Genomic DNA, 15,787 nt, shown 5'->3' on the forward strand with positions numbered 1-15,787 from the left:
GTGTAGTTTTAAAACTGAATCTCTTTTTCCCCTCTCATCTCTGGCAGATGACCACATTTGAAGGTATTTCCTCGAACAGTGGATGGTGACAGGAAGAGAACTTTCAACGAAGTGTGGTACACACCGCACAAATGGCTCGAGTAACATTCTGCTGCTACAGCTTCTCACTGCGGGCCCAAGAGCCAATTTCTACCGTCACCGTTAATGAAGTTGTTCTGCCTTATGCACATCTATATATGGTGGAAAACTTTGTCGCTTGTTGCACTGCATCTACAAATACACGTTGCATATTTTACATTCCTCTTTGCACAAAATAAACTATTTTGTTATTTATAATGTACAGTTTATTATTACCTTGAATCTAGGCCTGTAATTTTTTTTTTACTGATTTACTTTTTACATGTTGTTTAAATGTGCCACCCTTCTCTGAGTCTGTGCCCCTAGCCTGGCCACCCCATCAAAAACAAAATTCTAGAGCCGCCCCTGGACTGACATATCCATAATATGAAATTCAGAGTATATCAGCCCCCTTTTCACTTTATATTTGCCCTTCACCCTATTTATTTATTTATTTAAAAAGGATCCCCATTAGCTGATACCAATGGCACCAGCTAGTCTTCCTGGGGTCCAAAAGAACTGAACTGGACTGATGTGATCCACTTTCTTGGCCTTAGTAGAATAAATGCTGTTACTAAAGAATGTCGCTGTGCTTAAGGAGAGTCTTTTCTCTACTGCACTGTTAAGAATTTCCCAGTAAAATAGCAGTAAAGAGCTGGCAGCAGGGTTGCCTTTATATTACTGTAAAATTAACATTATTATACTGTCGCTGAAATTTACAGCTTTGTACTGTTAATGAAAAATACAGTTTGAACTGTTTTTTTTTATTAATTTCACAGTATTTTACAGTTAATTTACTGTTTAAAGATACATTATAAAGCTGTTTTTCACCTACATTATCTTACTGATTTGTTTTAATGCACTATTTAGGTTGTATTTTTTACATACATTTTAATAAACATTATTTTTTGCCTAGATGAATAGACTTAGCAGGTTACAGACATAGGAATAGTCACACTAAATACAATTAAAGGCACTTGCTAGGAAAAAGGCTATAATAGACTTGTTGACACTTTTCCCAAAATGTGTGTCTCTAGCTGGCTACAAGCACAGAATGCAAACCATAACAACATGTGAGTGAAGAACAATAAAGCTAATTCACTGAGTTTACAATCATGTACAATGTACAAGCCTCACATGTGCAGATCAGGTCCCAGAATTTAAGAAAATACTGCATTAAACTGTTACTGATGATACTTTAGACAGTTGATCAGCAGTAAAGTGCTGTTTTTTTAAGAATGCATTATAGTTCAGTTAAAAAAAGGCCTATGAGCGTAATTTAACAGGTTTTCTTTTGTAATAACAGTAAAGCACTGTTTTTAGCAATAACATGTTAATACTGTTGAAATCCTGCTGTGAATCAACAGCAATTGTTTACAGTGTGGTAACCATGACCGTGTATGATGCATGCTCTCTGTGATCGTTCATATTGAGCAGTGTAAGATGAGTCTTGCTGCTCTGTTTTGGGCAATTTTTCACGCCCTATTGGCATCGGTTATTTCCAGTCATCGCTATATCTCTGTTTACCAGAAACCCCCCTCAACAGAGAGAGAGAGAGAGAGAGAGAGAGAGAGAGAGAGAGAGAGAGAGAGAGGCGGTGCTTTTCCTGTTGCAGCGTGACAGACACTCCGTCAAACTTCTCCTGACAGACCGAACATGAGCATCGGTGCCATCATCAGAGGATTTACAACGTTATAGTTTTTTATCCAGTGTGCTTTTTCCACTAAGTTTCTGGATTAAACGCATCATCTTATTGTGTTCTTTTAGCCAGCCAACATCTGGACACGTGGATCGGATGGAAACACCTTGTGTTTATTCTCACAACAAGGTAAGAAATGTTGTTTTCTGCTCGTTCAGCCAGCCCTTAACGAAGTATACTTCAAGTTTATTTTATGAAGTAAACTTAAGTATAGTTCAGGTACAATCCCAAGTATACTGTACTTTATGTAATAAGTATACTAATATACTAATAAGTATACTAATATCAAAGCACTACTTTACTTCACTATGTTTACTTCACTTACTTATACTTGTACTACAATATTTCTTGGGACTGAATTGGCCCACTTTTTAGTTTATAAAATTATACTTTTAAGTATATTTTAAGTTTAAGAGTTGCAAACTTTGAGTACACAACTACAATATGAACTATACTACAAGTGAACGTATAGGTATACTGTTAGTTTACTAGTTATATACTTGTAGCCTACTTTTTAATTCATGAAAGTACACTTTAAAGTATCTACTCTCTACTAGTTTAGTAGTTTTTACTGCAAGTATGTCTTGTAAGTTTTCTTTAAGTGAACTTATACTTAGCCAAATTTACTTATACTTTTCAGTATAAGCCAAGTATACTTAGACTTTTCTGTATACTTGTCAGTATAAGCCAAGCATACCTGGACTTTTCTGTATACTTGCCAAGTACACTTAGACTTGTCTGTATACTTGTTGGTATAAGCTAAGGATACTTAAGTATAATTTTGTTAAGTACATAAAGTAAAACTGAAAGCATACGCTCTTTTTAAGAGAAGTATACTAATAGAACACTTTTTCTTATTTTAAGAGAAGTACACTAATAGCACACTTTTTCTTATTTTAAGAGAAGTACACTAATAGCACACTTTTTCTTATTTTAAGAGAAGTACACTAATAGCACACTTGACTAAACTTCTTCTTTATAAAGGAGCTCATGTTTGGACTGTTTTCTGATGCTGTGTTTTTTTCTCAATCTATGGCACAATGACTGTGTTTTATAAATTGAACAAAAGCACACTCGCACTATAGCTTTCACTGAGTCAGGGTTGTGAAGTATTCATGGCAATGCATTGATGAATTAGATGGTTGTAGTAAAAAACAAAAATTAGGCCTACTAAGTAGCTTTAATTATGAAAGTGTATGAATTTATGTCAGTGTATATGGCTGATGAAAAGAGGCCTTTTCACCATCACTTGACATTAACAGTATTACATCAAACACATACCTCACCCTGCAGTGATTGTCCACTGTTGGCTCACACGCTGTTAATGTATCTGTTCCTGCTCTCAGGAGTTCACAACATGATGTCAGTGCCTCCCTCATTAGTTACACACACACAGTGCTTTGGCCAATAGTAACACAGCAGCGTTTTCTTCTTGTTTTCCTTTGACTTTGGCGGAGCTGAGCTGCTGCATTGATTGACAGAGCAGAGACAGATCCCCCTCCAGCAGGATGTGCATTTTCTTATCACTTCCTCCAAGGCCTCTTGGCACATATAGCCATGACCATAATAATAATAAAGGGGAGTAGCTTTTTGCCAAAGTAGCCAGCTGGAAGAAGGTTAAACAACAGGGCTCATCATGTGATAGTATAATCTTCAGCTTTGGGGGGTAAAAGCTATGTAAAGTGCAATTTGTTTGTTTAACTTTGAGAATTCTTTCTTGTGTAGGTATACAGAAACTTTTGCAGCCTCTTGAGAGCTTAAAAAACTAAATGGCTGGACGCTGTAATTTGGATAAAACCTGGGTTTTTAAATACCTTTGGCCTGTGAGGAGGTTTCAGCAGCAGAACAATGGAGAAAAAGTGGAACTTTGCTCCAGTGTACCTCCTGCCAATCAAGATCACTGCTGGTAGTTAATGAAAGAAGACTGTGTGGAAGGGAAACAAAGGGGTTGTTTCTGTTAGTGTGTCTTTACTAGGGTTGTCAATTCATTAAAATATTTAATCGTGATTAATCACAAATGAATCACACATTTTGTATCCATTAAAAATGCACCTTAAAGGGAAGTATTTAATACTCTTATCAACATGGGAGTGGGCATAAATACTGCTTTATGCTACTGTATGTATATATGTATTACTGGAAATCAATTAAGAACACAAAACAATGACAAATATTGTCCAGAAACCCTCACAGGTACTGCATTTAGCATAACAAATATGCTCAAATCATAACGTGGCAAACTCAAGCCCAACAGGCAACAACAGCTGTCAGTGTGCTGACTTGACTATGACTTGCCCCAAACTGCATTAGATTATCATAAAATGGGTCTGTAAAGGGGAGACTCATGGGTACCCATAGAACCCATTTTCATTCACATATCTTAAGGTCAGAGGTCAAGGGACCCCTTTGAAAATGTCAGTTTTTCCTCGCCAAAATGTAGCATAATTTTGCCTCCTTTCCGACAAGCTAGTATGACATGGTTGGTACCAATGGATTTCTTAGGTTTTTCTAGTTTTCTGCCAGTACCATCATTCTAGCTTTAAAACTGAGCCCGCTACAACCTAATAATCGCAATTTGCCTTAATGCGTTAAAGAAATTAGCATCGTTAAAAGAAATTTGCGTGTTATTATTGCGTTAACTTTGACAGCCCTACTCTTTACATTTCCATGTAAGGACATTAAAGTGCAGTTAAGGTATTTTACCATGCTTTCCTCTTATACAGTACATGTGAGGCCAGTTTAATTGAGAAGTAAAAAGCAGTAAAATATCTCTTTTTAATCATGTTCAAGCCTGAACGGCCACAGACAGGAAGGTACTTAAGTAGGCTACCCTACCTACCCCACCTACCCCACCTACCCATACCCACACATGTTTATCAGAACAGTGAAGGTAACTGTGAGTTTCCATCCCTTAATTTGTTTGTGGTTTGATATTACTCAGTGGGGAATTTCCTTATAACTGAATTCATCGGAACTGAAACTTAACTTGGCTTACTTAATAATAATGACCATTATCACAGCTTTCTTTCAAATCTCCTTAGAGGTTTCGAATCTGACAGGCGTTTAGATTTGAATGAAAGTATTTGACATCCGCTAGATGTTAGAGCATGGGCATCAGCTTGAGTAGTAGGGAGAAGGTCAGTGAGCATCCTCATGGGCTCCTCAAGGAGAACTCATAGAGTGTATGAACACATGAAGATCAGTGTCACATTAATCTATTGAGACATTTCTGACGCAGTGAGAGAAAAACAGTGCAATTGAATGGATCGAAATTCCTATTCTCTGCTGACATAAGGCCCCCAAAATAAGAATGGTCCCAGAATCGCTCCTATAGTGACCCACCTTCCCCTCCGTTGTCACATAATCAATTGTTTGTCGTGCATTCAATCTTGTTGAATCTTATCTGGTCAAATGTTATACTCACTGTATGGGCCTTGTGCAGGAACTAGGTCATATTTGCGAATTGTTCTTTTCCCTGTAGTCAATAACTTTCACCTTCAACATAGGTCTGCTTTGTGTGCTCTGTACTTTGAGTCAGAGGAGATAAAGGCTGGTTTTATATGTATGTTTCAGTGTTTCAACCAGCAGGATGAAACGTGCCATATATAGAGTGGACTGACATACAGCAGCCCATATAATATGTTAATGCTGCTAAGTTTTAAAAATGATCCTCGACCAAAAATTTCCTGGTCGACCAACACTCATGCGATTTTGTCGACTAATCGATTAGTTAATTTTAGGGATGCACCGATCCGACTTTTTCAGTCCAGATAGCGATAGCAATAACCGGGCTTTGGGTATTGGCCGATACCGAGTACCGATCAGATACCAGTGTATGATTAATAAGCTGTATGCCTCACTGTGTGGAAGTGGGATCATTCTTTTATGTGTAAGGCAACATCAGGCTTGACCTGAACATTGCTTTCCCAACTTTGTAAAACAAAATGTAATCCATAGATATCAATTTTATTGTTCTTCGTTCTAAAATAATAAATCGTACACCAACAACTTAGTAAAAAATCTTTAAGATCAACAGGAAATATAATTCAAGTGTGTAAACCTTTTAATGCAGCAACAAATTGGTCAAAACTTAAATTAAAATTCCAGTATGTAATGTAGTATATAAACATAAAATTGAATTGAATGGATGGGCCCCATTGTCACCGTTATCCAATCCATCTATTTGAGTCAGTATCGGCCCGATATCCAATCCAGTATCGGTATCGGTGCATCCCTAGTTGATTTAATCAACAAATCTGTAAAACTGAGTTGCTCCACCAAAAATCACACAAAAGCACCACTTTAAATCTTGTGTTTACCAGAGATGTGCTCATACATTTATTGGAAATAAGTCATTCAGCATGAAAAAAATATATAAAAACGACAAATCAACGAAAGAGATCTTAGTCGTCGAAGACCAAAACGATGATTAGTCGACAAGTCCAGTGGTTCCCAAAGTGGATGGAATCAGGGGTCTTTGAGGGGGTTCCCCAGCAAAAAGATGAGTCATTTAAAAGATTAGTTGTTTGGTCTATAAAATGTCAGAAAATGGTAAAAAGAAATGTGGATCAGTGTTTCCCAAAGCCAAGATGACGTCCTCAAATGTGTTGTTTTGTCTACAAGTTAAAGATATTCAGTTTACTGTCATAGAGGAGTAAAGAAAACAGAAAATATTAATATTTAAGAAGCTGTATCAGAGGTTTTTTCGCTTTAAAAAAAATACTCAATTAATTATCAAAATAGTTGGGGATTAATTTAGTAGTTGACAACTAATCGATTAATCATTGCAGCTCTAGTTCAAAGATAATTTCAATTAGTTGTAACTGCTGGAGAGAAAATAAATAATAATGCACAGTATAAATGCGGCCTTATTTTCTCCCATGATCTGGAAACCTGTGTGTCTTTCTTTCTCTCTCCCCCTGAGCTGCTGTTCCCCAGTAAACTGAACAACTTGGCCTACACACGTCACTCATCTGAGGTTGTAATAATACACCCTAATCTGCTCACAACATAGAGGACTTTAGCTAAGTGCCCTGAAAAAACGCAGCAAAGATAGCTTAACAAAGTGTTCCAGTGTTGGAACAATGGTGTTGAAATTTATAGGTAGTTCAATTTGTGTAATTATCAGTGATTTGGGAGTCAGTGACGGGAATGATTAGTGTGTGTGGGAGGGTTTTTGGGAAACTTTTCCTGAAATAAAAGGTGCATTGTTGTGCCTGTCTGCTTTGGCCCAGCATGCAAAATAAACTGTCCTCCTGTCTTCCTGAGATAGATGGCTTCTCTGACCTGTGTGTTAACCTGCAATCTGTTTGTACAGGCTAGAGTACTGAGATTGTGTTCTCTCTCTCTCTTCCTCCCTCCAGACCACTGCTCTTAAATTTGGCAGCCGTCGGTGGGGCAAAACTCCCGGACCCCTTCCTTCTCCATATTCTGCTGCCGTCTGTGACAAAGAGCTGAACGCAATATAGGCGAAGACGGTTGAGAAGAAGAGAGCAAAAGTCTGGCAGGTGTCTGTGGTGGGAACTTCCTGCCTCAGCTGTCCTCCTGTGACACTATAGCTCCTCCCTGAAGTCGTACCATGCGGTTTGGCGAGCAGGTACTGTGTCTAAAAACAAGTCAAGCGGCTGAGTCTGTGGGATGAAAGCGCAAAGAAAGCAACAAACGAGGAAAAAATCACCATGCAGAAGAATGACCAGCTGGTCTACATTTGCCTGGAGCTGGTGAGCGCCTGCCTGTCTGTGGCCGGGAACATCCTGGTCTGCTGGGCCGTCTACCTCAACTCCAACCTGCAGAGCATCACCAACTTCTTTGTGGTGTCACTGGCGGTGGCTGACATTGCTGTGGGGCTGCTGGCAATCCCCTTCGCTATCACTATTAGGTATCTTTAAGTTTGTTATTTCATTAGAATATTTGATAATCGTCTTTTTTATAGGCTTTAAAGTGGCAGTAGGCAGAAAGTTTTTGGGCATAATTGGGCAAAAATTCCATAATAACCTTTTAGCATATTGTAATTCAAGTGTTCTGAGAGAAAACTAGACTTCTGCACCTCCTCATGGCTCTTTTTTTCGGCTTTTAAAAAATCTAGCCTGTTACGGGAGACTTTGGCCAATCACAGGTCATTTGAGAGAGAGAGCGTTCCTATTGGCTGTTCATTAAGGAGAGGCAGCTGTCAATCACTCGCAAACTCCGATCAAACGGTCAAACTATGCAGCGCTGATCAAATATAAATCAATATTCTGTTACTGTAAAGCCTCAAATGTTTTCAGAAACATCTTGTAGTGTACTGTTTAGCTGTGAAATGAGAAAGTTTGCCTGATCTCAACATAGCTGCCGGGTCACAAACTTCCTCATTTTACAGCTTAACAGTACACTACAAGATGTTTCTGAAAACATTTTATAGGCGTTAAAGTAAAAAGTAACAGTAATGTAAAGTAATATTGATTCATATTTGATCAACGCTGCCTAGTTTGACCGCTTGATCAGAGGTTGCGAGTGATTGACAGCTGCTCAGAGATGGCAAGGCTCCAGCTCTGCTCTTATTGGCTGTTTTCCTCCGGTCTGTGAAATATTGCAGATGCCATTAGGAGCACTAGAGGACACAGAGGCACATGATTTTTTTTTTCAGATTACCTCTCTCATGCATTACTGTCAGGACATAGTGACCGTTTTATAAAAATAACTTTTTTTAATCATATTTGCTCCAATTCTTCCCACTGCAGCTTTAAATGTAGTGTAATCTTGAGTGAAAGGGTAATAAATCAAACTGTTTCTGGTCATAATTTAAGGAACATTGCTTTATCAGATTTGTAAGAAAGTAATGACCTGTGATGTTTTCTTGCAATCCAACAGCCTCGGCTTCTGTACCAAATTCTACGGCTGCCTGTTCATCGCCTGCTTCGTCCTCATTCTCACCCAGAGCTCCATCTTCAGCCTGCTGGCCATCGCAGTGGACCGCTACATCGCCATCAAGAACCCACTCAGGTGAGAGGAAACAAGAAAAGATCACATCAACGGTGGTGAAAACTGAAACAGAGACAGTTTCTATCACTTTAACCAGATTCATGTTTCAGACTCCCTGGGACTTGATGACAGAGCCGTATTTTGTTTTGAAAATGATATTTTTGCGGAAGTATGTTTCTTTTGCCTTTGGATGTGAACTGTTGCACGGTTTACGATGTATATTTTGAACATGGTGCTCTTTTCACACACAAGTCAGAGGACTGTGGGTGAACCATTAAACGTGAGAAAGCACATATGCAGTGCAGCAAAACACATTGAATTATAGAGAGATTCTATTCAATTTACAGCTAATCTGGCCGGCTGTGGGCAGACACAGATGTATGTCTCCACAGGCTTTATTGGGTTACTGTTTGTGTGTGCTGTTGGTTTAAATCTGATGAAGGCTTTGATCATTTTCATCCAACACCATTCAAATTCTACTTCTTTAAAATGCCTCGCTTATTTCGCAGCTTACAGCCTTGTCCATTCTTTCTGCACAGGGCATTTTGACACCCCATTGGCTCATATTGTTCATACATGTGCAACCAGCTGCATTCTTTACTCCCACAATGAGAGGATATTTCATCGAGTAAGTCACAGCAGGTGACGCATTTGCATAAGCAGTTGCATAACGGCTTGAAGCGTGTGTGTGTTTGCGTGCTCACGCTGGTGCCACAACCCCTGGCACCGAAGAGACCGGAGAGCTAATAATTCATCAGAGTTTTAGGAGGCTTAATATAGACTGCTGGCCGCCACCGTGGCCATGAAAGACCTCAGTCACATGGGACAATGGCTGTAGATGAGGTGATGTTACCGAGAATACTGTAGTTATTCATGCTGATTTCCTATTTTTATTTCCTCTGAGCCAAATTTGTGCATTCCTTATGTCTTCATGAAGCAATGTGCACTGTAATGCGGCCAGCGCGGTCTTCAAAAACACCTCATAACTTGCGAAAATTATGAAAAGAGGAAATTTAAATGTTGAAAGCAGATCAACGTCAGAGCTTAGATGAAAAAAGTGTGCCAGTAAATTACAATATAGGAAGGAAATACCCTTTACTGCAGATGTATGCACACTCACTCAGCTGTCTGCAGAGTCATGCAATGACACATTGCAACATTTCACCCAGTCTACTCCTCTGAGTATTGTTGTGTTGTTAACAGACTTTTTCAAAATGAGTATGTATTTAGAGTAGGGCTGTCAAAGTTAACGCAATAATAACGTGTTAACGCAAATTAGTTTTAACGCCACTAATTTAATTAATGCAGTAACGCAACTTGCGATCTTTAGGTTGTTTTAAAGCTAAAGTGAAGATACTGGCATCATATGAAACTAGAAAACCTTCTATGGGTACCCATGAGTCACCCCTTTACACACCCACTTTATGATAATCACATGCAGTTTGGGGAAAGTAATAGTCAAGTCAGCACACTGACACACTGACAGCTGTTGTTGCCTGTTGGGCTACAGTTTGCCATGTTATGATTTGAGCACATTTTTTATGCTAAATGCAGAACCTGTGAGGGTTTCTGGACAATATTTGTCACTATTTTGTTAACTGATTTCCAGTAATACATACTGTATATATATATACACATTTGTATAAAGCAAGCATATTTGCCCACTCCCATGTTGATAAGAGTCTTAAATACTTCACAAATTTCCCTTTAAGGTATGTTTTGAACAGACATAAATGTGTGATTAATCGCAATTAAATATTTGTATCAGCCCTACTCTAAAAACATTTTCTCTGAGACGTGACTGCGCTAGGTGACCCTAGCTAGATCCTTTCCCATTAAGCTGGCAGCAGTACCTGTGAGGGTTTCTGGACAATATTTGTCATTGTTTTGTGTTGTTAATTGATAAATATATACACACATTTGCATAAAGCAAGCATATTTGCCCACTCCCATGTTGATAAGAATATTAGATACTTGACAAAACTCCCTTTAAGGTACATTTTGAACAGAGAAAATTTGTTTTGATTAATTTGCGATTAATCGCGATCAACTATGGACAATCATGTGATTATTCCCAATTAAATATTTTAATCGATTGACAGCCCTAATTTAGATATTTGAAACACTATCCCTAATGTATCACTGTTACTCTGCTCAACCTTTCAGGTACAACAGCGTGGTGACCGGGCGGAGGGCAAAGGGCATCATCGCATTGTGCTGGGTTCTCTCTGTAGGCATCGGCCTGACACCGATGCTGGGCTGGCACACAGGAGGTATTTGTTTTGGCAAATGTAAAGCCGACTTACCCGAACCTGTAGAAAAACAAAAACTAGGCATCTGTTGCATTGTCCATAGTGTAGATTTCTGAGGAGATGGTTTGATACCTGAGTTTTGGTTTACATTTGTTTCATTGTCAGTTGTTTAAAGCAACATTGTGTAACATTTCAGGGATCTATTGGCAGAAATGGAATATAATATTCATAACTATGTTTTCATTAGTGCATAATCACCTGAAACTAAGAATCATTGTGTTTTCGTTAGCTTAGAATGAGCCCTTCATATCTACATAGGGAGCGGGTCCTCTTCATGTTGCTCCACCATGTTTCTACAGTAGCATAGAATGGACAAACCAAACACTGGCTCTAGAGAGAGCCTTTCATATTTTTATGTTATCTGAAGGCCACCGTAGTTCTCTGACACGCTTTAACTGCGTTAACATGAGCCGCAGAGTGAAAAACTGTGATACCGCAAGACACCGTCTGACTTCCGTTGCTCCTAAAGTAGTGTCATTATGGTAAGGGTGGCCTCTGAGCGAGGCGAACGGCATTACTGCGTATTTTAACTCGGTGATGTGATGTTACTAGCGTTACCACAGTCTTGCAAAGGGAGGAGTGAGCGGAGAGGTACTCAGTTGGTTGCAATCTGCAACCACACCACTAAATGTTGTCAAATCCTACACACTATCCCTTTAAAGCCAGAACACCTGAATTTGGAAAAGGGGTTGATTAAAGTATACACATATCCAAACATATCATGCTTTAAGCCTCAACATCCAATTATTAGAAACATTTTCAAAATCATCAGACATATGAGGGGGAAACAATGCATGGAAAAGACACAAACAAAAATTGTTTGAGGGCGTGCCAAACTAGTCGCTAGGCAAAATGTGTTACTTAGTGACATCACCACGTTACAGAAGAAAAGGCGGGTCTTAAAGCAAGGCGTTTCAGGCAGTTCAGGAGCAGTGTTTCTGTGGGAGAGACTAACTCCCTTTGGCGTGGACTTTGGGCTTTGAAACTTTGCAGACCTTTTACATGCAAAAAAACCTATATAACACACTAAAGGAAAGGGAAAAAGCACAAAAGCATAATAGGTCCCCTTTAAAAGATAAAACTGGCAATTAATCACCCTTGGCTCTGTTGTGCAGGTTGGAACGCCACGCGCCACGCGGCCAGCACCCAAACGTGCCCTGAAGGCTTGACGGAGTGCCTGTTTGAAGTAGTGGTCGACCTGGACTACATGGTCTACTTCAATTTCTTCGGCTGCGTGCTGGTGCCCCTGGTGGTCATGCTGGTCATCTACGCCAATATCTTCATGGCCGCTCGGCACCAGCTCCGACAGATTGGGCTTAAAGTTACACACGCGCCCACTCGACGAGAGATAACCTCAACGTCAGGCTCATCTCGTTCAACCCTGCAGAGGGAAGTGCACGCTGCCAAATCGCTGGCCATCATCGTAGGTTTGTTTGCTCTGTGTTGGCTCCCGCTGCACATCATCAACAGTTTCAACCACCTGTGTCAGGACTGCAATCGCCCACACCTCTGGGTGATGAACATTGCCATTATCCTCTCCCACGCTAACTCCGTCGTGAATCCCTTCATCTATGCTTATCGCATTCGGGAGTTCAGGCAGACCTTTCGGAGGATCCTGTACCAGAACATCCTGAGGAAGAAGGCTGGACAACAGTTTGGGGTTGGGGGCAACAGTATGACGCGGACTACCTCCGGTACCAGTAGAGAGGGTTCAACTTGTTGCACGGTGGTGAACAACTACGTCCTGGACCCCAGTCCTGCCCGAACGCAGCCGCCAAAAACTGCTAATGAAGACTCTTGCCATTGGACATCAAGGTTAGACGCTGCGCCAAATAGCTACATACCCAACGGACACCAAACAAAGGGTAGCACCCTTCCAGCGACGCAGCAGCCATGCATCCTGGGCTTTGATGCTCAGGATGGAGTTGAGTCGGTCTCACATCTGAAGGGAACGACAGATGTTTTGGAGGTGAAAGACGTTTTGTGAACGTTCCGGCTCTCTCCCTACAACAGACTGACCGCCCAACAGAGCTTACAGAAGTCTCATGACAAAGATGTTCAGGTATTAGACATGTATTTCTGTCGCCATAAAACACACAAGATCAACAGCAACAGCGAGTCTGTTTCTCTCTCTGAAGTCACATTTCCAGGGAATATTTTTGGCCTGCTGCTTTTTTTACTTTTTCCTCATCAACCGTCTCTGAGTTGGATCAGATCTACAAGCACACAACAGAATTTGTCAAAACAGGTGAATGTTTCAAATGGGCTGATCATAACATAATAACATTTTCTTGACATGCAGTATAATAACATCTATATGTGTTCTTTTTCCATGATAAATGTCCCTTTTTCAGCCAATTAGACTGTTGTCAGGCTATTAAAAAGACGTTATTGGTCGCTATAAGCCCCTTAGATGTGGGTCAATAAGGGCCTACTACACCTACTAATAGTTTTTATCATCTATTCACATGGTAGAGCACCGAAACAAGGAATAAAAGAAGATGAGAGCGACCTCTAGCAATCATAATATTTCTGACCGAAGCAGAAGCAGAAGGCAGGCGCTGTAGTATAGTGAACCTGATGTCGGGGACGATGCATTGGACACAAAACACAGGGTTTGCATCCCATGTGAAACTAACAACGAGCAGTTGTCTTTGCATTCACAAGCGTTAAGTTTCACATTCACTTTTGAAACAGTGATTTTAAGCCAAAATAAAATGTTTTTCCCCAAACTTAATGAAGTGGTTTTGTTGCCTAAACATAAAGAGGCCTTTTGTTAGTGTTCAAAATGTAACGTTTCATTCAGTTTTACAACAGTAGAATGTGTTGATTTTAACTTTTACAACGTAGTAGGCCCCTACTGACCCACATCTAAGGTGCTTAAAGCGACCGATAACGCCTATTAAATGGCCTGATAACAGTTCAATCAGGAATTTTTTAAGGCTGCATGCCTTTTAAACAATGTGCATTTTAGAAAACAATGCTTTATCAACTGTACTGTATCTTACAATGCATTTTTAAAAGACTTTAAACATTTAAATTCTTGAACTACTTTTGCATCATCAGGTCACCTTTTGTAATGGTCAGCTGTATTGTTGAATTAAAAGTCTTAAATATGAATTAGTGCAGTGTTTTTCATCAGCCGAGGTCACTTTCTGCTACAGAACTACCATGAATGAACCACCTATATGTACCACAGACTCCATGCTGTTATAGATGAAGTACCCACAGACTGAAGTGTGTCCGTTGATGGTCTGAATGAACCATAAAACAGTCCTCACAGACAACTTGGTGAAAACATTGACATTGCTTGAAGTCAAGCATAAGGCGTGTCCCCTCTCTTGTGTAAAGATCTGTTTAAAAAGTCATTTCTCAAAGTGCCGGATGGTCACACAACATATGATGTCGCTAGTTTGATCAGTGAATTGATAAACTGCCGGGCAACACATGTCCGTTGCTGGTTCAACATATAACATATGTGTCAAAAGGCACCCAATGTATACAGGACCCGTTACCAACCATCCAAAACAAAGAGCTTGTTTAATCTATTCAAATATCACTCCATATGCCTATAGTGTGGTTACTTTCAGAGTCAGTCTTGCACAAATAGACACAGAAAAACACACCTACACACACACGTACACACGTAAAGTACATACACATGACCGCAGACTACTCAGCAAGAGGTGTTTACAGAGTGGCCTGGCTGCTGACGCCAGTCAATGAGCCTAATGCAATGGAAATCAAATGAAGGTTCATCTGATGATGTCTTTTATTATGCCATTATGCTTTCTCTTTCCTCATTAAAAAGCCCTTCCATTGTGGGGAAGGCCTGCATTAAGCAGCATTTACGTGCCCTGAAGCAATCTCAGAGATATGTCTCCAGGAATAAACATACATGGATATGTATCCAGCTTGTGTACTGTATGTTTATTCAAACACTATGCATGTTATAGTGATGTATTCTACTTTGTGGTCATGCCCTGGGGTATTAAAATGGATGAAGCCATTTCATTATTTGAATGCTTTGTTTATTTGTTCTATATTTTGATAAGCATGACATAAGGGTTATGCAAATTATGTCGGTGATTTAAGTCTGAGTCATTTCAACACAGTAAAAAACAAAACCCTAAATAAACAAGGGACTGTTGAAGGTGCATGCAATAGCAACTGCCGAATCGACCTCATAGGAGCCGTCATTTGTCTAGTAATCACACGAGAGGCTCCAGCAGGGTATATGATGGTATGATTTCCTGATGGGAAACAATGGGTGTCTTTATAGCATGCCATTCAGTAATAAATGAGCATGACATTGGCATGCAAATTTTCAGCATGCCTTTTTAGAAAGTACAAGCAAATTATCTGAATAACTTAATAACACAGTTGCTTAGAGGCAACAACAACGTTTGTTTTAGGGTTCTCTTTGCGTTCTCTCTCAGGCTGATGCAGTGGAGACATGGACCCATATCACAGAAAACTTCTGAGGCCTTTCCCATTTCCAAGTTTGTACCTCCTCGATTCTTTTCCTCGACTCCTTGCATCTTAGTCCCTTCCACCTGAGATGCAAGCGCTGGTGTCTGATCTAGAGATCTATGGAGGACTATAAAAGTCACGGAAATAGTAATAAAGCATTGAATTGATTAATAAATAATTGTACAATAAAAATTATTAATCTATGAATAAATGGATTAAATTACAA

At 39.7% G+C, this 15,787-nt stretch overlaps 1 protein-coding gene across 1 annotated transcript; it reads left to right on the top strand.

The window, feature by feature from the left end:
* The first annotated feature begins 1,704 nt into the window (after positions 1-1,704).
* On the top strand, positions 1,705-14,208 carry adora2ab (adenosine A2a receptor b). The gene is made up of 5 exons (XM_074617986.1): positions 1,705-1,945; positions 7,180-7,694; positions 8,666-8,797; positions 10,943-11,049; positions 12,204-14,208. Exons 2-5 carry the CDS (start codon positions 7,495-7,497, stop codon positions 13,073-13,075), a joined length of 1,311 nt encoding a protein of 436 aa, XP_074474087.1. The 5' UTR covers positions 1,705-1,945; positions 7,180-7,494; the 3' UTR covers positions 13,076-14,208.
* The last annotated feature ends 1,579 nt before the right edge of the window (positions 14,209-15,787 follow it).

Source organism: Sebastes fasciatus, chromosome 19, assembly GCF_043250625.1.
Source record: "Sebastes fasciatus isolate fSebFas1 chromosome 19, fSebFas1.pri, whole genome shotgun sequence".
NCBI classification, from domain to species: Eukaryota; Metazoa; Chordata; class Actinopteri; order Perciformes; family Sebastidae; genus Sebastes; species Sebastes fasciatus.

Coding starts and splice junctions, on each gene's coding strand:
- adora2ab (XM_074617986.1), top strand. CDS start 7,495: ATGCAGAAGAATGACCAGCTGGTCTACATTTGCCTGGAGCTGGTGAGC. Junction 7,695..8,665: donor CCCTTCGCTATCACTATTAG/GTATCTTTAAGT, acceptor GCAATCCAACAG/CCTCGGCTTCTGTACCAAAT. Junction 11,050..12,203: donor GCTGGGCTGGCACACAGGAG/GTATTTGTTTTG, acceptor TCTGTTGTGCAG/GTTGGAACGCCACGCGCCAC.